This window comes from Oryzias latipes, chromosome 22, assembly GCF_002234675.1.
Source record: "Oryzias latipes chromosome 22, ASM223467v1".
In the NCBI taxonomy this organism is placed as follows: domain Eukaryota; kingdom Metazoa; phylum Chordata; class Actinopteri; order Beloniformes; family Adrianichthyidae; genus Oryzias; species Oryzias latipes.
Genome location: NC_019880.2, coordinates 7,922,289 through 7,948,232, shown reverse-complemented (window position 1 = coordinate 7,948,232; position 25,944 = coordinate 7,922,289). Strand labels below are relative to the sequence as shown.

Here is a 25,944-nt window from a genome sequence, read left to right as displayed (position 1 = left end):
TATTAAATGGACTTTTCCAAGCTTGATGAGTCAGATTAATGTAATATTTATATTTTGCTTTAAAAAAATGTTTAAAAATCCTAGTCAACCATAATAAGCCAATCATTTTTTGAAAAATAGTTAATTTGAAAATTTACTATTAAATTTACTAAAAAAATAATGGTTACAGATTCAAATTTATGATCACTTAAGCAAATATACTTTTTATGAAATCAGGGGTTGTAAGATTTTAGTACTTGAGAAACTAACCTGATTCCCACCCCTTATAAATTATAAAGTAAAAACAGCATTGACTTGATTTCAAGGTAATGTGTTCTTAACGTTAGTAAATGTGGTTAAAAAAAAAGAAAATAATCCACTGCTGTTTGATTCCATCCATTTTATTGAATGTATAGACTTTGAAACAAACTTGTATAAATTGCAAAACGGCTTTTGGTAACACTTTTGTTTTCTTACCATCAAAGAAATAAATTAAGAAAAACTGAAGATAAACAATATGAATGAAGAAAATAAAAATACAACTAAAGCAAAAAAGAAAAGAGGCAACTTTTGTTTTTAATCCATTACATTTCAACTTATGTGTAGAAGACTGAAGCTGAACCACAAACCAGAGTCAGAGCTGGTGTGTGCGCAACTGTTACTTCATAACAGTAAATTACACATTTAATACTGGCAATGTCGTGACCTATCTGGAAATATACAACATGGGACGCACGTTAGCCTGCGCTGTAGTGACATATTCGTACACCAGGTGGCGTTACAATCACAAAGCAATGCTGGAACTGCCACAGACTTCCACCCACTCCCACATCAGCCACTTCTCACAGCCTGCACCACCACAGATTGGATTATACGAGCAGAAAGCAGGCTTTTAACGACAACAATCCCAAAAGCAAACGTCAGCTCACAAAATCGCAGTGAAACATTTCTGAATATTCAAAGTTCTGAAAGGTGTGTTATTCAAATGAAAGAGAAACTCATTTAGTCACAGCAGAACAAGAGGATTATTTGGCTCTGGAGGAGAAATTCTCTCGATTTATTAAACAGATCTGGTAAAAGGTTAATTCCAGCTTTGTCTGGACAGCAGCCGCGTTTCTTTTTTTGTGTGGGAGTTGAGGCACCGGGGGGGATAGCGGGCAGGAATCGATGCCCGGAGGACGCCGTGTCCGGCCGTTTCATGCCCACGACCAGCAGATTTCACCTTTTACATTCTCTGCAAATAATCCCACGGTCCACTTCATCAGTTTTTAAATATATATCTTTAACTATACTATCCCATGCTCATTGAATACAAGATACTAAAAAGGTTGTTACTGTCTGTGGTACTTGGAGCTACACTGACATTCTGGTCCTTTTTTTTTAAAGTCTTTTTCTGACAGGTCAAGGCAGAACTGAATAATCTTTATTTAATTTCTGTGACAAACGGAGAAAGATTTCCTGGAAGGCATTTCCTGACACAACACAGAACCTCAGAAACTCCCAAACAGTATTAGAAGTAAAACCACCCAGAAGATTATTCATTAATAATATCAAAAATTCCAACAAACAAGCAAAAAGAAAAAAGAAAGATTGGTCACAGCAAATTTATGTACACGTACACATTAAGAAAAAAGCTGTCAGTGGAGTTGAACGTGGTGAGTGGGGCGGCACGAGAAAGATTTGGGAAATGAGATAAGCCCCATATCTTCACTCTACAGCGGGTGTTTACAGGGTTCGCCCTTGAAGGCAGACCGGGGAGTAGAGGAGATGACGGGGGAGGGACACCGCTGTGCGTTCACCTCTTCTTTGGGGCTTGGGCGGTGCGGGGCGGGGTGACGGGCCGACCAGAATTGACCCCGCCGTACTGGTACTTGGCCTTCTTCTCTGAGGGCTTCAAAATCTTAAAAACACAAGGAGACAACAAGTGAGGAACTGCAGTGCGGCGCGTTCCCGCCTACCAGCGGTCCTGGACTGTACCTGGAAGGAGCACATGAGGGATTCGTCTACGCTCATCATGCCGCCTGCATTGTCAAACTCCCCGCAGTAGTTTGGAGCAGAAAAGAGCGTAACCAGTTGGCGTTTGGCAAAGAACTCATATCCGTCCTCCACAACCTGTTGGAAGGAACGAGACGCGGCTTTCAGACCTTCAGCTATCGATTCCTGAAACAGAACCCCCTACATCTGAATCACATGCCCAACACAAAGATCATATATTCGTGGCCAATTGAAAGTCCCACTCTGATCCTTCTTTAAATAGGATTTTGCGGTTTCTAACCAAAATCAGCAAACCCGCGTCGCCTGTTAAGACAGTTTCTGTGGGTGGGTCCGCCCTCACTTCCCATCACCCATCTGTCAACTTCTATTAAACCAGGCTGGAGGCTTTTGATTTGTAGGTTTATACAATTTTAGATCAATCTGTTTTTTTTAAAGACTGCAGAAAACTAACCTGACCTGTTTCTGCTTCAAAATGAAAAATATAAAAGAACAAAAACAAAAAATCTCTATAAATACCTTCATGTTGTGGCCTCCAATAATATTTTTAAATGAGATTTGGTTTTTGATGGTATTTAAATCCGTCAGAATGGAGCTTGTGACCTGCCCAGTGTATTTTTTACATTACAAATACAATGTTTCTCAAACGCATTTTTTCATTTACTCCCGATTCTCAACTATTTGAATAAAGAAATACTTAGAAATGCAATTTTGAGCTTAATTTTCTCGATGCGTGTCCTTTATCATCAGAGAAATGCCACAAGAACATGTTAAAAACACTAAAAACTATTTTCATCTGAGTGGGTCTATAACAACTGTAGTCCTTATTAGGTTGTGATGAAAGGAGAAGCAGGAAGTAAAAGGGTCTCTGTGATGCTTTGAAATCACAAAGATAATTTGGGGAGTCGTTCTACTCTCAGTTACCTGGTGTGCTCTGCAGATGAGGTCCAGGTCATGGCGGTTCAGGAACTTGCTAACCACGTCTGCCCCAAAGGTGAAGGACACCCCGCGGTCATTCTCTCCCCAGCCTTGCACATCCTTATCTGGATCTGACCATAACAAGTCACAGAGCAGGCCTGATAGAAACACAGTAAAGGACCGATCAGGATCATTAAAAACAAGTTAAAAATATACAGACGAGCAAATGCAGTAATTCCTCGTGAGCGTTTTTTTTCTTCTTCCAAACATAAATCCTGGGACAGATCCAGAGGAAGTGGATTTGTTCCGGATTAAGAACAAGCATGTCATCTACATACACGCCGGCTCCAACAGTACCTGTGTCAGGTACATCTGTGGGCCTCATGATCCTGCGGATTTGCTCCATGGACTGTAAATCAGGTGAAAGCCCTGAAACAACACAGATTATGTCTGACAGCTGAAACAGAAATGCTGCTTTAAACACCAGCATGCAGCAGCGTCAGACGGAGCGTCGGCTCCTCACCTCCATGGCAGCAGAAGATCTTCTCGTCGATGATAGCAGCAATGGGGAGGCAGTTAAAGCAGTCGGTGAAGGTCTTCCACAGTTTGATGTTGAACCTGCGCTTGCCTGGAAATCCGGAAAACATTTGGTTTCAGTCTCAGACGGAAACTCTGGGACTGTTTGCTCTGATACGTGACTTCATGTCTACTCACACTCGTCATAAAAGCCATAAATGCGGTTGATGGAAGCGCACTCGTGGTTGCCCCTAAGCAGGAAAAAGTTTTCTGGGTATTTGATTTTGTAGGCCAGCAGAAGGCAGATGGTTTCCAGGGACTGCTTCCCTCTATCCACATAGTCCCCCAGGAAAAGATAGTTTGCCTCTGGTGGGAAGCCGCCGTACTCGAACAGCCTCAGCAGGTCTGTGTACTGCCCATGAATATCACCTGAAGAGGAAGGAGAATTCAGCAATCGATGAGCTAACTCACAGGAATTTAAGGTTAGAGACGAGTGTTTGAAGACCACTTTGACCATCTATTGCAAAAGCGTTCCTAGTCTCTTAATTAGCATTATGCCGTCTAACAAAAATCTAACAAAATCAGAAAACCTGTGTCATTTTCTAGGTCATAGTTTCTGCAGAGCGGCAGTAGTTCATTGGAAAATCGCCTCTGAGTTCAGAGCAACTCCGCCCCCCTTTCTTTTCCTTTCGGTCTCCCCGTTTCTGATAGCTTGGAGTATGGATCTTGTGGCCCACCTACTATATTTCTGTCACAAATACCTTTTTGTTCAAACTGCATTGTTTTCAGCTGCTTCTGATTCACAACAATATAAAAAAAGAAAAACGTCATTTTCTTCATACATGCCAGCCACAAGCTCCCTCCTCTGCTTCATTCTGATGCACCCCCTTGCAGATAAACATGCTTTTGGTGTGGCATCTGGCTCAAAAATGTCCGACTGGATAGCTCCAATATTGCTCACCATTGTTGCTGCACCGCTAATGTTAGGCTGGAGTTGTGAGGGGCTGTAAGCTAGCAGGAGAGCATGTAAACAAATGGGTGACGGGAAATGGGGGTGGGCTTACTCCACGCCAACAGTCCCACCCATAACTCACAGGCGAATATCTGATGAACTACAGCCGTTCTGCAGAAACTGTCCTGGAAAAGGACACAGATTTTTCGATCTTGCCTCAAAAATATCCTAATCCTGACTAAAAGACCACTCGGAACGATTTTACAACACTGCTCCAGTCTGATGACGACGTGTACAGAGAAATCATTAAAAACCATCCCAACTGTCATTAATGGACAACCACACAGGTGACCGCTTCCAAGCAAATAATGCCCAGCCATATCATCTTCTTTCATCAAGCAGAGGAATCACACACAAAGAGAATCTCCACACGTCATTCGCTCTGCGGCAGCATGACAAGACTGAGCTAAATGCCCATAATCCAGGTTAATAACAAAGATAAAGAACACACACACACACAATGTAATCCACTCACACACAAACCCCGCCAAATCAACGTGAGCAGCTCCCTCAGGATTCGGGGTCGGCCTCGTCTATCTTTGACATCAGTCAGGGACTGAATAGCTGCAGTTGCTCCCACCAGCAGCACAGTGGAGGCTCATCGCCACTGCCTTTTATATCCACTTGCACCACTTTAAGAGATGCTCTAATTTGTGCTACAGCCACAGATGATGAGAGAACAGGGCAGTAATGAGCGGCTTTGTCCTGACCAAAAAGTATACGCGCCGTGCTATTTTAAAGGCAGCACGAGAAGGCATGAAATACAAGTTACACCAAAGAAATGAGCCGTTTAGCCGAGCAGCTGCAGAAATAAACCTGCTGCAAACGTAAATCATAAACCTGATTAGTATCATTCTTTTTCTATTTAAAGGTTAAGATCAACATTCTGTGCCACAAAACCCTGAAGCTGCAGCACAGATGAAGGTTTGTGAGCGTAGCTGAAGTCAGAATGACATTTTTCTATTCTACTACGCAAACATTTTTCAAACACAACAACCAAAAACCGCACCATGTGCAGCTTTGTCAGGGGTCAAATATATTTTCATTTTTAGAAATGATCGGTGGCTCTTTTTTCCTTCCTGTTGTTTTCATGTCAACTCAATGGCCTCTTTCTGGAGTCCACAGTAAAACAACAAATTATTTAAACATCAAGCAAGCATCCCGAAACGTTCAAAAAATGGCTTTTCACCTCACCCGGCTCTAAGAGATGACCATGACACCTTTTTTGCGGTTTGGCATTAACTTCTGTGCACAACTATACTCCACAGCTGTTATTACCATTAATCATTTTAACTAGTTTATTGATTTGAGGTAGCTCATAAAGTCAGAAAAACAGTCATTAACAGAGAATAAAGCCGACCTTTGGACACAATAGAATTTAATAGGGATCAGTCAGTGGGGGCCGCATTTGACTTTGATAGCAGATTTATTAAGAAATTCTTCCAAAGGCGGGTTGTGTTGAGAATTTATACACAAACGGATCAAAAAGTGTTACCTTTGCAATCGGACTGTTCTGATTTAATAAAAGATTGTGTGTTTTTTAATCGTATGATATTGCAGGATATTGCACAAATGAAGACCAGAGACGCATGTCACTGTAAAGACAACATTCCAATATTGTTAATACAATTGCATCCACTTAAACCGTTGAAAACATGAGGTGATAATCAGCTGCAGTACACCTGAGGTATTTAGGTTAACACGTTAGAGCGTTAGCTCCAAACTGAACCCTTGTGGGGTTGGTCAATAATTAAAGGCGTGCACCGCTTTGGCTTTAAATTTAGTCCTCAGAAAGCCTGGCTTCAGTGAGGTAAAGTCACCTGATCAGACAGGTCAGAAGTTCAGCAACAAAAGGAGGCCGGGAACAATTATTTTCTCAGAGTCGAATAACGGCATCTCACAGGGTGGTGTGTGTTTGTGCCGGAGGCACGTGTGCCACACGGTCAATAGACTTTGCAGCCTAGAAAACAGAATCTTAATTACGCCTTTAAAACCAAGCAGTGGAGTTTACCATTTGAACTATGAAAAAGGTTTTGATTTCGAATGCGATACAAAAAACCCAAACTTTTGTTTTACTTTTCAAACAACCACAAACCTCAGAGATGTGTTCACGAAACTCATTCTCCTCATAAGGCCTTAGTCACAACTGCCCTTATGGGTGGATACGGGTTGGCTGAGGGTGAAACATGGGCAAACCTGTATGGCGCAAACAGGCGGGCTACAGGAAACATCACAGTCATGTGAGGGCCCGGTACGACAGCACCATCCGTGTGTCATAAGAGCGCACAACTTACATCAATACTTGCCACACACACGATTATGGTACGTTCCGTTTTTATGACGTCCCTTGAGTTGGCCGCCCAGCCTCAGGGGAACTGAAAGATACTCCTGTGTTCCTCTAAGAGCGCGGCCACTCCGCTCTATGACCCTCTCCAGGCCTGGACAACCAAAAAGTCTGCAGCAGCCCCTTCCCGTACGGGAGCATGTGACTAAGGCTTAAACTGAACACGGCTGTGTCAGTCACTGCATGAAGTGCGATAATTAAAATGACTCGAAGCACAGATGAATGCTGCTGTCATGCAGGCTGCCTCAAAGTCACATTTAAAGGAGGCACAGATTCAGGAACTCGTGCTAATTAAAGCAAAGTGAGACATGCATCACTCCTTCGACAGCCTGTTCTCTGGAAAAAATAAAAATAAAACAGCAGGATTTGGTCAAAATACTATTTTTCATTACAGAATTGTGCATCAACTAGCTGATGCTGAAGTGTGCAGAAAAAAATGCAGACACCATCAGTTTTTAGGCTGTGTGTAGAAAGAAAACACACGTGCATGCAGTCTTCAAAGTTTGTTTTAAGGCAGAAATCTGTACATACATGAACACCTGCACTGCAGAGTACCACATACATAATAAAGAAATGCAGGAAAGTTTATGCCACTCAGTAAACAAGAAACTCTTGAGCTGCATCAAAGAAATGGACTGCTGCTCCAGGCTGTGCACGCCGGGCTTTATGACAGATTCTGCAGGGAGGGGGGGGGGGGGGGGGGGGTGCTGGTGCATCAAACCATTCACAGACAGAATGGACCTTTTCTGCATGAGCTGCATTAATAAAAGCTTAGATATTTTTGCATTTAGAACTAGCATCAATTAGTGGGCCACTGAGAAAGCAAACTAATTTTTTGAATTATGAAGATTTCTTATGACAAAGTAGCCATCTGCAAAGTTGAGTTATATAAAGCTCAGATGAAAACCAACCGTTCACAGCATGCCAGTGCTTCAATGCACATTTTTTAATAAATAAAAGTGCATCACAAGGCCTGGAAAGATATAAAAATAAGAAAATGGGTCGAATCAAGAGAGTAAGCACAAGTTAACTAACCACAAATCTTCAGGGGGGCCTCCAGCTCCAACAGAATGGGCTGGCTGAGGAAGATCTCCCTGGATTTGATGCAGAGACCTCGAACCTCTGCTTCGGTCATCTGGACGATCTTCCCTGGTCGGCATCCTCGCACTAAAGACAGCAGAGAAAAAAAGGAAATGTTAATATAAGCCAATCAAAAACATAAGAAACCCCCATCAGGATGAGGCATGTCTCTAACAACTTTCCACAGCTGTGTTAAAGAACTCTTTAAGCTGATGAAGTCTGGAAGTAATGATCCATAAGCTTCATAACTGCTAAGTCTTGGTCAAACATTCACTCACTGCTGACATTATAAGAGTCGCATTCATCTTAAGCAGTAGAGTTCTGCTTCCTTGTAATGTTAGCTAAAGTCTACTTCTTGGCATTCTGCCGCAGCTCGGACTTATAAAATGATGAAAAGAAAAGCGAGACTCGCAAATTCTGCCTCAAGTCAGCGGCTGAAGGCACAAACACGACAAGTTTAGATTATGAACTGCTTGATGAATGACAGAAAAATGTATTTATAATTTAGTATACTTCAAAGTAGAATTTAACCATTATTTTGTTGTTGTTTTTTTCCATTTAAGAGAAACAATTTCATTTAAAAAAATAGGTCAGTGGGTTAGATTTAAATTTAACAAAAGTTTGATTTCTATTGCACACAAACAGATGTGTGCATTTTAAATTAAAAAAAACACAAAACTGAAAAATCTGCCCATACATTATATAACACATAGCACTTTATTTTTACATTCCTTACAGCTGGACGCCCACTGCTCAGCCTAAAAGGCTTGGTGACCCTTTGAAGGGAAGATATCTTAACGAGAAAAAGACAGTTTCTTTAGCTCTTTTAGTATTTCTGGGAGGGCAGATTAAAAAGGATAAATGTTATATTTCCACTTTTATGTACTCAGTAGTAGTGCTGTAGTGAGTGGTTGACTACTGATGTGACAACATGAATTTCAAATGCGTTCTTCAGCATGAAAGAACCAACGTCCGTCTGTTTTCCATCTGCTGCTCACTTTGACTTCATCTCTTTCATCCAAAAATGACATGGGGTGCATGAAGCTTGAAATGAAAAAAGTCGGGCTTTTTAGCAGGCCTCATCAGAGGAGACCGAGCGAGGACTGCATGTTTTCACGGACGAGCCTCAACGCACAGCCATTTTCTGTTTACACTGACAATCTGCAAAGTTTGCACTTTCTTAGGTTACGTTTGTGACACACTGAGGGGCCAAAGATGGAAATAAAGCAATAAAATGTGTATTTTAAAAATGAACCCAAATCACTTTTGCTTGTGTGAACTTAACACTGTGCCTATCTGTTTATAATAACATTCTGTCCTACATGCTTAATTGGAAAATGGATCACTAACTTTCAGAGCTGATTTAAAGAAAAAAAAAACATATCCTGCAGCACAATAACAATCAAACATTTACATGAATAAATATTTGAATTTATCAGAAAATATTAAGCAAATAAAGTAAAAACTTGCCTTCAGAAATTGAACTAAACTACAGCTGCCATTGTAGATGCAATACAGTAAACCCTTGTTTATCGCGGGGGTTACGTTCCAAAAAGAGCCCGTGATAGGCAAAATCCGTGAAGTAGAAACCTCTATTTTTTTTTTTTACAATTATTATACAATTAAATACTCTATTATACATTGAAAAGAAAGAGCAAACCATTTTACAGGCTCAAGCATTTGTTTCACTAATCAAAGTACTTTAAAACGTTTTTTTTCAACAAATAAACTGTACTGTCAAATAATAATTTTAATCATTGATGTGAACAGAAGGCTTCAAATTGCGGAGATTAGCCCCGCCCACCGCGACCCGAGTAATTGGATTAAACGGGAGGAAATTTTAAATGATTAAAAAATATACAAAGTACATAGGGACAAATAGTGACTCAGGTGTATTTCACTGCTCTACAGACTGAGCCACTGCATTCTGACTCCGCTCTGCAGTGTTTACTTCTTCTGAAGCCCGCGGTGCAGGTGTGTTTGTTCGGGAGAAGAACATAGTGATTGGCAGTTGTTGTTGCTCTTTTTTCTTCTTTGAAAAAACATCCTTATACACCGACATGCCACCATCAAGAGAATTTGCACGTACACAATATAAATTTGACAAGCTGTTTTACGTACGTGTACATTTAATTATTAAACTGCAACCTTATTGACGCACAGGTAGAGAAGAAGCAGAGTGACTTTTTAGCCAATCAGAAGGCAGAACACAATTCACGATGCAAATACGTGAAGTAGCGAAACCGTGAAAAGTAAACCGTGTTATAGCAAGGGATCACTGTACATTAAAATCAGAACTTTAATCTAACTGTGGTACATCTAATAATAAAAGCAGGGTTTCTTTGAGCAGAAAGCTACTGTGTGGTGCTACAATGTAAAAACAATGCAATACTGTTAGACAAATTGGACAAAATAACGCAGAATAAATGCTTTGAGTAAATATAAATAACATCCAAGTTAAGCTAAAAAGGATTAAGTAAAACATTTTTAAGTACAAGCATGTTAAGGGTTAAGGGTTAAGTGCCTTTGCAGCAGCAATTCAATTTAATAAAAAATAAATGAAACAATTACAAATGAAGACCTTGATCATATTTAAACAGTATGTTTGTTTGTAATTAAGGTGGAAGTCGTTTTTAGCATTTTGCTGTAATGGAAAAAAACAAAAACAAAATATTGGCTGACATGTCACTTTATCCTTTTCTTTCTTGCGCTTCTGACTAAAAAAATAACATTTTTATCAAGCAAATAAATACTAACAAAACATGAACTTCTTGTCATTTTATGACAGCTTCAGGAACAGCACCTAAAGCAAAAACAAGCAGTAAAAAAACTCACAATGTTTGACCAGTTTTGTTATGTAGAATCATTTAAAAGTAAGATCTGGCTTGGGCTTTGGATGATGAAATGTGCTGGGTTTTGAAAGCAACTTCACTTTTTTAATAAAGTTCAATTAAAATGCGTATGCATTGCTCTTTACAATTTATTTCTATTTATTTTGACACATTTATCAACTTTCCTGAGAAGTTCTAATTTGCAGACTTCTGAATGTTTGATCTTCAGCCAAAATGTTTGTAAGGACAGGATAAAAAACATCAAAAATAATACTAGTAGTGTTTTTTAAAGGGCAAAACATTTCATACAATTATTTTTGATTTGTTATACTTTATATATCAAATTATATTTGCGCAGTAACCCAAAATGAAAAGTCTTTAGCATCTTTTCCACAAAGTCATGGATGTGGGAGGAAAGTATGCCAAGGACAGCAAAATTTGCCACAGCGGTCCGATGTGACTCACAACACTTCACAGGGGAACAGATGACTGTCCTTCCTAAGGTTTGAAAATGAGCTTTTTAGACCATTTATATGTGCGACTTCAAAAGCTCTGTCCTTTAAAACAAGCTAAAGCGATGTGTGATTGTGAGAGAACGCAAAGCATGGATGTGAGAGCTTCACCCACTGTGGAGGTCTTTAAAAATAAACTGAAGACTCATCTTTTTCTTCATGTTTTGATTTGATTTTTTATATTGCTTTTTCTTGTATATTTGTCACGTTTTTATAATGAATACTAATTTTATTATCTATTTATTAAATGTAAAGCATATTGAGATGCTCTTTAGCATTTTAAATAAAGTTGAATTTGAATATGGAAAATGTTTAATGGAAAATATCTTTTAATTATTCTTTCCATTATGTTTTTAAATGTTTCATACCTGTAATTATAACTTTGTCTTGAACTAGACTTTTTTCAGGATAAACATATTCAGTATAATTTTTTGACATTTGTTTTACCTTTTCTCTAAATTTTGAGTGAACATTTTTTTTATTTAGGTCACTGATAAATTAAATTCTAGTTGTTTTTCATTTATTTGAGCGTAATTAAATAAACACGTAAGAAGTCCCGTTGATGGCAAACGTTTCGTTAATGCGAGTAAATGTGCAAAGAAAGTGCGTTTTAATACATTCATGTTGAACGCGTAGTTAAAAATGTCGCTGCCCCTCCTTCTGAAAACTGCTTCAATATGGGGCAGAATGCAGAAAACACACGATACTATCTTCCCTACGAACATACATACAATTAAATGAAACATTTCCTACAAAATCCGCACCAAATGCGCAACTCGGAAGGCGTAGGCGTCCACTGCTGGCAGTGTTTATAAACATGGTCAGGCAGCTAGCAGTGGCGTTAGCCCGAGCTAACGTTCACCATTACCAACAGATGGCACGAGCCCAAGTAGCTAACATTTAGCGGCTTTTTCCCGGGACAACCGTCCTCGACGCCAAGTCAGTACTACATCCAGCACAAAGCTCACAAACTTCTCACTCGGTTTTTACATCAACTTATTCGCGAAACTTGTTACCTTCAAGGAGCCGAGAGATGAGGCTATCAACGTTCAATTCTCCCTCCGCCATCTTCACACTGGTACTGTAGCGGACAGCCGGGTCAATGTCGTCAACGGCCACTAGGTGCCGCTGTTTCGACGAGTTAGCGAAATGACCCCAAAAATAAGATGAATACACCGAGTTTAAAATGTATTTTATCCAGTGAAGTACAGTAAACCCTTGTTTATCGCGGGGGTTACGTTCCAAAAAGAACCCGTGATAGGCAAAATCCGTGAAGTAGAAACCTCTATTTTTTTAACAATTATTATACAATTAAATACTCTGTTATACATTGAAAAGAAAGAACAAACCATTTTACAGGCTCAAACATTTGTTTCACAAATCAAAGTACTTTAAAAACGTTTTTTTTTCAACAAATAACTTCTGTACTGTACTGTCAAATAATAATTTTAATCATCAATGTGAACAGAAGGCTTCAAATCGCGGAGATTAGCCCCGCCCACCGCGACCCGAAGAATTGGATTAAACGGGAGAAAGTTTAAAATGATCATGAAAAAAATACAAAGTACAAACGGACAAATAGTGGCTCAGGTGTATTTCAATGCTCTTCAGTCTGAGAAGCTGCAGTGTTTTCTCCTTCTCAAGCCCGCGGTGCAGCTGTGTGTGTTTGTTCAGGAGAAGAACATAGTGATTGACAGTTGGTGTCGCTCTTTTTCTATGGGTTTTAGAGAAACTTGAAATTGCAAGATGATTTGCATGTACGTAATTTGGAAAGCTGATTTACGTACGTGTACATATTAAACTGCAACATTATTGACGCGCAGGTAGAGAAGAAGCGGAGTGACTTTTTTAGCCAATCAGAATGCAGAACACAATGCACCTTGCAAATCCGTGAAGTAGCGAAACCGTGAAAAGTAAACCGTGATATAGCAAGGGATCACTGTATTACATTTTTTTAAGTATTTAACGGATTGTATGCATGGGTAATATTAAAAGATAGCCTTTATAAAATAGCACAATTTTACACTAAAAACTATTATTTAAACATATTTCAAAAAGTGTAAATGTTTTCAATGAATAAACTGAAGTAATACAATTTTTATTTTATTTTTCTAAACACAGGAGTAGCTTTTCCCCATTTATTTTATTAATAGATGTGGCATTGTTCATATCTTAATAAAGTTGAACGGCCTTTTAAATTATACATACATCAAAACCACTTTGTAAAAAGCAGGTTTTTTTCAGCATGAGCCACATGGGCCAGCAGTATTGGCTGCCACACAGGAATTTCTTTACGACACACAACAACTGAAAAATGAAGAAAAAAAACACTAGTCGATCTTTGCAGACTTTAATTAAAAATCAACACATTCGAGATTTATGCAAAACTGTAGAAAATACGTTTATCAAAGTAGTTTGTGTCCTCCTTTTCATGTTTTTCTGGTACATTCAGTACACTTAGTTTAACAGGAATGCCAAATGTACTGAAATCTTACTTTTACCTTCATTCAACATGCCTAACAAAGGAGAGAAACTCATACAATGATTAAATCAACATACATTTCAATGGTTGTGTACAATTTTTTTGCATCCCAAAATACTGCAACTGACTTTGCAATGCCTATTAGACAAAGTGCACTCAAATGCAAATTTTAATTAAATAAATGATTTTACTATATACAGGAATGCTAATGAATAAACAGAAACTGACCATACAATAAACTGTTAGTTAACGACTTGCAGAACCAATTATGATACAACTATTATATATTTTGCTTGTGTAATCAAAGAAATGGACAAAGAAGACTGATTGGAGAGTGGTCATAACAAACGTTGCTGTGTTTTTCATGACAGCAGGCTGTATACCTGATGATAAATCATATAATTGCCTCTGCCGCATTTATTATTTGGTGACATTTTGTGTTTTTAGATGTTTCCTTGACAACCTGTCTATATCACATACTAGACGCAGCTCCTAAATGACCCTCTCCAAAATGGAAAAACAAATAAACACTCAATTACTGTCTTGAATATAAAAAGAAAACAATAACCGAGTTAGCCTTAAGTTTACTTTAATTCCATTTTGAGGCAAGTTTTGCGTCGTCTAATGACAATTGCTAAAAATCTCGTTAAAACATTATCACCCATTTTAAATGTGTTTGCATTATAATCCTAATTTGTTTACAAAAACAGAAATAAGGGTTTTTGTTTGCATATTAGTGTGGGTTGTAATTATGGGCTTTTAGAGTTTGTTGCTAGACCAGCTACAACGTTTAAATATGAATTTATACTAATTTACACTGCGGGGACCACACGTTAAACAATGAACCTCCCGCCAGAATGTTATGTAGTTTAGGTCTTTCTTGAGAAAAGTACATGTTTGTGGTTGAGAGGCGCTCATGAGTGAATAATATGCTTCCCAAAGTCACTTTAAATGATGTGATTGTTGTTGATGTTGTTGTTTTTTTAACACAACTGCCCATTTTGATTTCTGTGGTTGGTTTGGAACACAAACAGCTCAAGTGGCATTTCAAAATGTTGTGCCCCTCATCTCCACTCCAGATTGCTTCTTCTTGCTTCTCTTGTTTTTGCAGTAGAAGAAGAGTCCTGTGGCGGCGCCGCCGACCAGCAGACCGACTACAGCCAGCACAGCAGCGAGCCATGCCTGCACTTTCCCTGAGCAATCTGTCTTGGAGGGATCGTCTGTGCTCAGCGGTGGGACCACCGTGGAGGGACCTGGACCTTTGGTTGTGCTTAAAGTGGGCATACTGTTAAACTTAGTGAAAATGTAAGGATGCTCCTGGAACACAAGGATCCTAGAGTCAGACAAATCATCTCACTGACCCAACAGTTAAGGCAAAGGTTTTCCATCTTCTCACCTCTGTCGGGCACTTAATGTTGCTTCTGTTATTTCGGAAATTGTTGTACGTCTGTTTTTCATCCACTGGCTCCAACTAGAAGAAAAAAAAAACTTGACTGGTAAGGTTTCAATTTTCAGCTGGATAATAAAAGTTCAGCTTTTATTCAGTTGATTTGCCAAACTCACCATGTTGTTCCACACAGCGTTCGCCATGTCAGCTTGTCCTCGTTCACTAAAGTGGAAACAGTCCACAGAGAAGTAGGTGGTATCAGGTTTCCCATCCTGAAAAAAAGAGAGTGACGACAGTTCTCAAGCCAAATGCTCAGGCAAATGTGCCGCTGTGAAATTGGTGGTGCTTACAGCAGTTAGAGGAAGGATGCTGTTTCTGAAAAACGGCTGGACAACCACAGCAAAGTCTTCTCTGCCATCGTACCGACCCCCGTAAACCAGATTTGAAGTCTCGACCTTACAGAGGGAAATGCAAGCGTCCGCATTAACTAGCCTCACAGAGTCTCACTGAAAGTCACAAATGTTAGCCTCACTGGGCACTGACCTGCATCTGTCGATTGGCCCGTTTGACCTCAGACAGCTCTGGGGAATCCTCTCCAGGGTCCAGGAAACAGGGACACACAAACCTGTTGATAAGCAATAAAAATACCCACTTTTGATACAATTTTCCCGCTAAAGGACCAGTAGAAGCAAACATTGAAACTAAAGAGAGTTCACAAAGTCCAGAAAACTAGCCTGGATGATGGATGCATCTGTCCAGTCTAATAATAATCTGAATTTTTTTGTAATCTGCTTTTGACACTGTGATTTTAGTCAACTAAAACCTGATTGGATCATTGCCTACTGTTGTATCAAGTTGCATCCCAATGTGTTCCTCTTAATCTTGCGAAGGTGTTCAATCTCCAAGATTTCCAAGACGTTCACAATCACTCGTGGAACCTGATGTCAGAAAAAACAAGCATAAAAATGGTCATTAGTGTGACCACAGAAAAGCAGGTGTTAAGATTTGAGAATGTAGGAGAAAATGAGAAGGAGTTCAGTATCTGGAAGAGGCGGACATCTCCTCACCTCTTCATACAGCATATCCAAGCTTGTCATCATGTGATGGCTGTAGTTCTTAGGTGAATGGGTCACCTACAGATTGTAGACAGAAAATTCACTGTTTGAATCTACACTAACTGCGAACTTTATGAGGTACATCTTTGAGTTTGGTCCATATTGACACGATTTGTCGGCTGCACATCCATGATGCCATTCTCCCGTTCCACCACATCCCAAAGGTGTTTGAGGTATTTTAGTAACTGTTGTCTTTCCATCAGCTGAAACCATTCTCCTCTGACCTCTGGCATCGACAGGGCAACTTAACCCACAGAACTACAGCTAACTGGATATTTTCTGTTTTTTGAACCATTCTCTGTAAACTCTAGAGATGGTTGTGGGTGAAAATCCCAGTAGACCAGCGTTTCTGGTACCAACAACCATGCCACGTTCAAAGTCACTTCAATCCCCTTTCTCCTCCATTTGGGTGCAGATTGTCTTGACCAAAGTTGCTGTCACGTGATTGGCTGATTTGAAATTTGCGTTAACGAGCAGCTGGGCAGGAGAGTCGGATAAATTGGCTGGTGATTGTGATAATACTTGAATAAACAAGACGTATCAGATCTAATCATAAACTGGTTTTGCTCTACGGTAATTTTGCTTCAAAGCACAAGCTGTGATAGAAGGAGAGGAGGGAAACAGACGTGGGATGAAATGAGTCTGAGTGGATTTCTGCGTTGTTTGTGCCTCTTAAAGAACAACGCCTGTCCCTGTTGCCTGTGCGAGGAGGGAGGGGGGTAGAGTGACAGAATGCTCTCATTGAAAGAAAGCATGTCTGCTCTCATCTCGCTCTGATACAACAAAAACTATCAGGGGGAGGGTGGCTCACAAAGCTTCATTATTCCGCTTCAGCGTGCAGGTCGATTTGAGAAGCGATACCATGAGACAACTGTGGTCGGAGCATCACAAAACACCCCGGGATGTTGAGACATGGTTTTGTGGAGATCCATTCTCTCCAGGGAAGCTCTCTTCTCCTCGCAATGATTTCTTAGAGCGACTCACCCGGTCAGTGCAGTACTGGCACAGGTCATTGCCTCCGATGAAGAGGGTCACAAGCTTCCAGTCATTCTCAAAATCCACACTCTAGTGCCATGAAACGAAAGGCAAAACAATCACAACAAAGAAAGACCATTGTGAAATATTATAATTTGACTAAGCAGGAAGGGCATCAGAAGCTGTCTTTAGATCATACTCACAGGATCAGCCTTCATGGTGTCAATCAGAGTTCTGACCTGCCCTGGGATGCCTCTGATTGCAGTTACATAAAAACAGGTTCATCAGTTTTGAGTTAAAAACATATGTATGTATAAACGTTAGAAGTTTGTATTAAAATGAGAACTTACGAGATTTTAGCCCCAGATATTGCCATGTTAAAGCCCGTCTGTTCTTTTCCAACCCCAAATGACATTCCTTTGATATTAGGATTAAACTTCTTGAGGATATCTGATGAGGAGAAAAGGAAATCAACAACCTCTCTTTAACCCTGCTCCGCCATCTGCTGGCTCTAATGTGCATTGCAGTACATTGACGAAAGGCTTACTAGGTAGAGTTGTGACCGTCTCAAGAGTTTCATCGCCTCCAATGCTGCAAAACAAAATAAGGAATCAATACCACGTTGATAAATGAGAAATACATCTGAGTACATGTATGTGAGACTTCTCACCTCCATGACACCCCTCTGTCCTCGTTCCGTAGCTCTAGAAGGTTCTCTGCTCTGGCTCCAAAACCAGCCTGGAAGTTTTGGCACATTTTTCCCATTTAACATGTAAACTGTAGCACAGAAAAGACTCACAGAAACCAACTGTATTAAAAAACTATATCCAATTATCGGTTTATGACAGGGAAAACATGACGATTCAAAGAAAGCAACTCAAAACTGTGATTCCAAGAGGAGAAAATCCAATTTTTTCTTATTTATTGTAGCTTAAAAAAATTGTTCTGTTCTGGCTTTACTTACCGTTAAGGAGTCTCCCAGAGCACCCACTACCTTGATATCACCTGGCCGTACTTTATGAGCTAACAGAAGATCAACATTACTTTAAACACTTAATTATTTGAATGAACTCCTAGATTTTAGGCAGAAGCTTACCTGAAGTGGGGACAGTGTTAGACGGAGCTGTGTTTTCACAACTGAAGTCGCTGCCCCAGTTCTACAAAATCGCAAAAGTCATTCCATGTATTGCCTTTTTGTTTGCATAATCAGACAGAAACAGGACCTACTGTGACTGGAGCAGACGTAGGTGGAGGTCCTTTATAGGTGTAGTTGCTGTTTATAGCAGTTCGTATGAATGGATTTGTCTGGTTAGAGAGAAGAAATATCCAATGAATACACACAAGCGACCAAAAATGAAATATAGTTTTGTGATGAAATACCTCTGAGGGACATTTCAATTCAATGCCATCAGTGAAATTCTGAGTGAACGTCTTGTCTCCCACTGGCTCTAACTAAAAGATCGCAAATGTGGAGGTTAAAATCAAAAGTGACAGAAAAAAATGACTAACGTTTCCTGGAAAAAAGACAATCTCACCATGTTGTTCCAAAGAGCCTGAGCCATGGCAGTGTGCGCTTTCTGGCTGAGGTGAAAACAGTCAGGGGCAAAGTAAGAGCGATCAGGCCGGCCGTCCTTTTACAAAGGAGGGAAATGATGAAAAGAAAGCTCCAAAGCAATCAGAATATGTATGGAATATGTATTGCTCCTACTGGTAATCTGGGGAGTACAACGTCTCTAAAGAAAGGCTGCAGCACCACAGTGAAGTTCTCATGTGTGTCATAGCGACCGCTGTCAATCAGATCTCTCATGGCGAGCTGAAAAGAAAGCAGTTATTAGAAAATAGACTAAAAAACATTTAAAAGTGAGGATTTATTGAAGAAAATAAAATGACTTTTTACAGATTTACCTTGCAGTCATAAACAAAAAAAAAGGAAATAAAGTTGCTGCTGACATAAAATATATTGATTTAAATCTTAAATTTCAGTGTTGGATACCTGGTAAGCTCTGTTCAACTCATGGATCTGCTGGACTTCAGCTGAACCTTCTCTGGGCTTAACTATGCAGGAACAAATGAAGCTAAACACAAAAAAAGCTGTAAGCGCAAAATATGCAATTTTGTTCCATTTGGTTATTGAAGCATTTTTTGGTTTAGACTCACCCCACAAACCAGGTGGGACAACCCAAAGATGGGTCGGTGTGCAGCTCACGTAAAGGTGGGATGTATAACATCTCCACCAGATTGACAATGGCACGGGGAACCTGAACAAGACATATTGTGTTGTCTTGCAGTAATCAGTAATTATGTTTTTCACACAAAGAGAATAAAAACATACTTCATTGTGTAGAATATCCAGAGCCTGACTGATCCGTGTGACCACATTTCGAGCCGAGTACTGGATCTGTGGGGCAAACATCGTCATTACTCAAACAATCATTCCATGAATGAACTTAACACTGATCTTAGAAAGATACATCTATAATTTCCCAAATATAAAACCTTTCTATTTGCTAGCTTTTAGTCACTTTTCTTCGAAACTCTTCTGTTGAAAATAGAGTAAATGTCAAAGAAAGAGTGCTCACACTGTTGGCGCAGTAGTCACAGATGTCGTTGCCACCAATGAACATAGTGATGACTTTCCAGTCATCGTTGAAATTGATGCGCTGTGAAGAGATGACAGGCACAATGCTGAACTCTTGACTGTGATCAGGACGTGGAAGTTTAAATGCAACAACTCATAAATTTAATATTGCTTTTCATACCGCATCGTTTTTCATTTTCTCCACCAGACTGCGCACCTGAGTCACCATGTCACTGAAAAATGGAACACATGGAAGTGTGTAATAATAAAGCTTCAATTTGTTTACTTTTGCTTGAGAGGTGAATAAGATGTATGAGCAAGACTTACTCGCTCTTTGCTCCGGGCACGGCCACATTAAGAAAGGCATTTGGACTGTCTTTGTTACCAGTCCCAGTAGAATATCCAGTCAGGGCGGGGTTAAACTCCCTCAGGATGTCTGCAAACATCCAAAGACAATGTCACAAAACTACTATAGCACAATTATAAGTAAAGCTGCAAATAACATTTAATATTTGGTCTCAATAAATGGGTTTTGTAAATTGTTTGCGAAAAAATATTCACATCCAAATTTATTTCTTGTATTTTTGGAAAAATTGCTGATTTCTAAAGTGACGATCAGTTAAAATTTTACAAAAAATTTAGTTTTAAATCCCTCCCATACGGAAACATGCATCCATCAACAGAACTGATGACCACTTTGTTTAAATGTTTAGTGCAGGACATATACTGCTTTTTCAAGTTGCTTCAGATAAATAAATATTTCACTGGTTTTAATGTTGGAGACTTTGGCAAAAAAAAGGTAAAAACAATAAAATCTAAATAAGCATTAATTGAAGTATAGATTTTCTCTTACACTTTTTTCTTTCAGTCTTCTGTTCTACCAGGTAAAGGGAGTACTTGATGTAATTAAAAGGATTTTTTTTAAAGACTGCAGATAGCAAGCCTTAACTGTTCTTGCCTAAAAATGGAAAATACATACTGTATGGAATACAAATCCTCCATACATAACTTAAGATTATACGCTAATAAGGTGTATTTTCAAATTATATTAGATGCACATAAAAGCCAAAATTTAAAAACCTTTGTTATCTTCCATGAAATAGTTTCTGCAGAGCAGCAGTAGTTCATTAGAAATTCACAACCCTGCCCCCCTTCCTGTCACCCACAACTGAGAGTTCTCTGTTCACGCACCCCTTACAAGCTCAACCTAACATTCCTGATTCAACAAAAAAGTTGAGCAGTATTGGAGCTATCCAGATGTACAGCTTTGAGGCAGACACCAGCTCAGACGAGGAAATCAAAGACGTTCATGGATCTGTTTGTCTACAAGTGGATGCATCAGAATGGAGCGGCACAGACAGCTTGTGGCCTGCCTAGCTAGTTTTCTACGCCACAATTACAACCTTTTTCAAATGACATTTTTTTTGTCTGTGTCCCAAATAAGAAATGCAATCTAAAGCTGAATTTTCTTCCTAATATATATCCTTCATCATCAAAAATATGCCACAAGAACATTTAAAAAAAACCTGCTTTTTTTCATTGAGGTGAGTTTTTAAAACATGAATTTTTTAGTATTTTACACATTGAAGCTTCTGAATAAAGGGCAGCTCTGTTGGCATTTATAGTTGGCAGAAACAAACCAGGATAATAACTAGGATCTGTGGCACATTAAATCCGCATTTACTTTTTCTGTTTACTATTCAAGAAAACTACTTAAATAGAATTATTTTCGAGGAAAAAAGGCAACCGTACTTGGCAGAGTTGTCACTGTGGTCAGGTTTTCATCACCACCAATGCTGAAAATGATAACAGTTTAGTGTTACATGAGCTTTGCAAACAAAATATGAACTTCTGCAGGAATCTTGAGCAGGCTTACCTCCATGACAGCCCTCTGTACTCAGTAAGCAGAAGGAGAATGTTGTCTGTTTTTGCACCCACACCATTGGCTGCCTTTGGAAACACCAAACGTGGAAAAACACCTCAATGAAAACATGTGATGTCTGACGTAAAAGGAGAAAAGTAGTGGGAGCTAACACTTACAGTCAGAGAGTCACCAACAGTGGCAACCACCTTAATGTCCCCAGGCCTGAGCTCGTGAACTGAGCCGAAGGAGGAAAGAGTATGTTAAACTTAACCATAAAGAATACATATACACTAGTGCTTATTTACCTGAGGTGGGCGTCGTAGGGGATGGATTTCGATTAACACAGGTTAAGTCAGAACCCAAATTCTGGAAACACAGGTTTACTCCAGTTTTGCATAAATTCTACTGTTTGCTGTTGAAATGTTGCTAAAATCTCTTACGTTTGCCCATGGTGAGGCATCTCTGAGAGTCACAGTGGGGGAGTTGATCTGGGTTCGCAGAAAAGGCCGCTCCTGCATTCACAGCATTTATAACGAATGGGTTGACAGTGAATTAAATTTTTTGCGCACAGTTGCTGCGCCTCACCTCTGTGGGACAAGGAATGTCCAGGGCCTGGGCCGGGTTTGTTGAGGGCTGGAGCTGGAAGGGTTAATTACAATACTGTGAAGTCATTCCTTGGACAGCTTTAACAGCAATAATTACACATTTATGTTCTTCATGTGTCACCAAATAAAGGAAATGAACTGCAGTAAATCATGTCATCAATAAATTATGGTTAATCTTTAAATCTCTTATCTAATCTGTGGTGAGACAAACGTCAACATGTGATTTCAGTCTTGATTTGAGTTTAGAGTTTAGCCAAGGCTGGTCTGTTCTTGACAGAGATTATATAATGTAAAAAAAGAAAAAGAAAAACTCACCAAATTTGTCCATAGCTGAAGAGCTAATTCCGTCTGCACAGCCTGTGCGTTTTCCTTAAAGAAAGACTTGAATTGTGACACTTTAACTTGTATTATTGTTGCTTGTATTGTAGTTTGTAACTTACAGCAGGTGATTGGGATTCAAGGATGACTGGAGAGGACTGCATCACAACTGCAAAGTCACCCTTTCTGCTTTGCCATCTTGGATTTTCTAAGAGCTGATGTAAAGAATCCTGGGAGACAGAAAAAGTTGTGTTCAACTTTTGTGAAGGAAAACGTTTAGCCGACCCCACTGAGCTGCGTTTCACCTGCAGTGCTTGCAGAACGGTTGCTCTCTGAAGACGCTGGTTCATGCCATCCTCTCCCATACATTTACACCTAATACAGAAAACAACAGTGTCATTTAACATTATAAAAAGAGTTCTATGCATGAGTGAAGTTACAAAAACACTCACTTATCCTGATCTGGAGATCCACTCCAGACTCCCACACGTATCAGGGTGCGATGCAACTGTGAGCACATGCCCATCACATTTTATGCTTTTCTTTTGCTTTATGGGAAAATGAAGCTTAGCTGTAAATTTGTTACCTTTTCCTGCAATATCAGCAGAGCGGCTTCCACTTCCTGAACCGAACTTTTAATATCTTCGGCAACCTGAAGTGCAACACAACAACAGTTGTACAAAAAGAGTCCCAACAAGCATGTTTGACTTTGGAATTTAAAGTGACCCCTTACCTGTGGTGAACAGGTACAGATCACATCTGCCGGAACAAACAGCAGGACAACCTTCCAGTCTGTTTCCTGAGGGAACACAAATGTATTGTTTTACATTGTAAGGGATTGAATTTATTAGTTATGATGGTTTTCAATGGCTAAATGTGAGCTTTAAATGTAAAAATACACAAACTAAAGTTTTCCCACCTGATGGGCAATAGATAGTGCCAGATCCTGAGCTTCTTTTGATAATTTCCTGTAACATTTCCAGTCATCAGAAGGAGTTTTTCTTCTCATGCATGTGTTTGTTTGTGTCTCACCTGGGCTGCAGTGAGGTCTGATGCACATGCTCAGTGGTCACGTCAGGATTCAACATGGAAAGCAGCTCTGTTCAAGCAATAAGATAATAGTTGAGGAGACACAATCCTTTTGAACACAATGACACGGCAAATTATCTGCCTCCTGAGATTACTGCGTCTGCCTAAAGGGATCCATTAATGTTGTCACTTGTGCCTACTGTTATGCCACTTGAAGGTCAGTGCCTGAGTTTATAGCCTGCTATCTTATCTACATTAACAGACGCAAAAAAAGACTTGTTTGATGGATTGGAAAGTATTTCTTCAAAGTCTGATTACCGCTTGGGATTCTGTTTGCAGCTGTGCTTTTTTTTCAACCTCAAATGTGCTTTCAAAGAAAAAATCGAAGGAGCTTCTGAAAGTGTCAGGATGACATTATTTTTATTTGACCCACAACCAACATCAAGTCTGATTTAATTTATGCAACAGTCGTTCGAGTCAAACGTTTATCCCTGTTCAAGGTTGAATTATTTTCTTGCCAAGTGTATTGAGACTCTTAGGACATTAAACGATTCTTAGAGAGGTTAAGGTCTATTGCATTATCAGACTGACTACTCCTGGCATTATTGAAATCATAGCATTCCCCTCAAGGCTGGAAAATCTCTTGATGGAAAACATTGATGGTTTTGTAACTCACTCCTGCACTTTTCTAACGAGAATTATCTTCAATATTTGATAAATATATAATCTAGACTTCAAAGGAGAGAACTTTATTTTGGTTGGAAAACACTTATCTGGAAGAACAAGGATGCCTTTATTATACAGCAGGTAAAGTCAATCAGATCACAGTTACAGAATGGAAAGTGATTGATAAGAAAGACATTTATTATTTTATGCAGTTGTGCAACAAAACTTAAGATCATTTTCAAGCACAAGTGAAAGTGTTTTTTTTTTTTTTTACGAAAAAAGATTCAGTATCAAAAAAGATTTGACATTTTGAAAGCTTCAGCTTACCTGTCAATCTATTGAGAACTCTGGAAGCTTCTTTTCTAATAAAGATAGATTTGCAAACAAAATCAAAGAAAGTATAATTGTAATCTGAAATGCCGCAACAAGTGAGGCGTGCTTTGCTTGGAACTTGCTGTTTGTTCACCTTTGTGAGGCGGGTATTCCCAGCACGTGAAGCGCTGTGACATCGGCAGGAGTCAGAGAATGAACTGATTATGAAAAACAAAATAAATTTTAGTGTCGGGACGGTTTTTGACACACCAGCCAGCAGTTAAAGGCCTGATCCTTTAACTGAACAAAACTAAGAATCATTGTTACAAATCCTTATTCGATTAATTACCAGATGTGGGTCCAGATGAGGAGACCGGGGTTGGTGAACAGAGTGCAGGAATATAGCTTTGAATATTCTGTCAGTAACAAAGCATCAGAGCAGGAGATGTAAAGACTTTTATTTTTAAATAGACAAATAAAAACATGCATGTCACTTAAATCCTTCGGTACCTTTTCAGATTTTTCCATCACCTCAGCTCCATGGGAACCTGTATGACAAAAAAGGTTCATAAAGACTATTTGCATACATTTCTGGGTTCAGCTGAAAAATGTTTCTAAAGTGATTTCAAAGCCATCGGGAAGCTCATCATTTGGGTACTATTAAGATATCAAATATATTCTTTTCGCTTGTATTATGCAACATCTCTCAGTCTTTGCTGCAATCAGTAGTGGATCCATCCGTCTGTTTGGACAAGAAAATTCCTTGAAAAGTTATTTCTGACCCATTAAGGACATCATAAACTGCACACAAGCAAAAAGGAGGAAACCATAAAGGATTAATGCCTTGCAATCTACATTTTAACTATTCAAACAGTGTCAGCATGATTTTATAACAATACCTTAAAAAAATGCATTGTTTTGTTGTCTGTAATACCTGTCAATGTGGCTCCAAAGACGGCTGCCAGAATCAGGAGCGAGGAGGAAGTCATGATGCTGCCAGAGTGCTTCTCACACTGAGAGGCTGCTGGCTCTTCGCATCTTTTTTTACCTGTAAGCTTTAGCAGATGACAGGCAGGAGGCATTCTGCGGTTGTAAAAGTATACTGCTGCTGTGACGGGCGTGGGGTGAGGAAAGAGCCCCAAAAGGGCAAAGTTTTATCCTGTGGATAATAAATAACCATTCCTCTTTGTTTTCCAGCTATTTTCATCTGATAATTCCCAAAAAGTAATAAAGTTATACAATCTCATCTGATATCTCCACTGTTGTAGATTTCAAAAATGAACATGTTCCGCATAGTAACAAAGTGGTGCTAAAAATCGAATAATAATGTTTATTTTTTAACTCACTGATGGATGAGACAGAAAACTGAAAGATATTGTCATCTAAAACAAAAGACTAAATGAGTTTTTGTTTAATTCAAGCATAGATT

At 39.4% G+C, this 25,944-nt stretch overlaps 2 protein-coding genes across 2 annotated transcripts; both read right to left on the bottom strand.

Annotated features, from left to right (window-relative positions):
- Positions 1-362: 362 nt before the first annotated feature.
- LOC101155811 (serine/threonine-protein phosphatase PP1-beta catalytic subunit) lies at positions 363-12,391 on the bottom strand. Its single transcript, XM_004082201.3, has 8 exons — positions 12,201-12,391; positions 7,797-7,928; positions 3,604-3,834; positions 3,413-3,517; positions 3,247-3,318; positions 2,896-3,047; positions 1,957-2,091; positions 363-1,879 (listed from the first exon to the last, which is right to left on the bottom strand). The coding sequence occupies exons 1-8, from the start codon at positions 12,250-12,252 to the stop codon at positions 1,775-1,777; spliced, it is 984 nt and encodes a 327-aa protein (XP_004082249.1). The 5' UTR covers positions 12,253-12,391; the 3' UTR covers positions 363-1,774.
- A 1,127-nt stretch (positions 12,392-13,518) lies between these two features.
- Positions 13,519-25,612, bottom strand: plb1 (phospholipase B1). Its single transcript, XM_004082484.3, has 43 exons — positions 25,450-25,612; positions 25,026-25,063; positions 24,865-24,931; positions 24,670-24,733; positions 24,531-24,565; positions 23,541-23,607; positions 23,428-23,476; positions 23,242-23,307; positions 23,095-23,160; positions 22,961-23,016; positions 22,814-22,883; positions 22,631-22,738; positions 22,506-22,559; positions 22,171-22,224; positions 22,026-22,097; positions 21,891-21,951; positions 21,762-21,820; positions 21,598-21,671; positions 21,474-21,517; positions 20,049-20,157; positions 19,903-19,954; positions 19,723-19,803; positions 19,476-19,541; positions 19,301-19,401; positions 19,137-19,218; positions 18,852-18,956; positions 18,679-18,774; positions 18,524-18,595; positions 18,371-18,448; positions 18,240-18,300; positions 18,108-18,166; positions 17,814-17,881; positions 17,691-17,734; positions 17,494-17,593; positions 17,347-17,398; positions 17,153-17,233; positions 16,121-16,186; positions 15,897-15,991; positions 15,597-15,678; positions 15,404-15,508; positions 15,230-15,325; positions 15,063-15,137; positions 13,519-14,983 (listed from the first exon to the last, which is right to left on the bottom strand). The coding sequence occupies exons 1-43, from the start codon at positions 25,595-25,597 to the stop codon at positions 14,714-14,716; spliced, it is 3,348 nt and encodes a 1,115-aa protein (XP_004082532.3). The 5' UTR covers positions 25,598-25,612; the 3' UTR covers positions 13,519-14,713.
- Between the last annotated feature and the right edge of the window lie 332 nt (positions 25,613-25,944).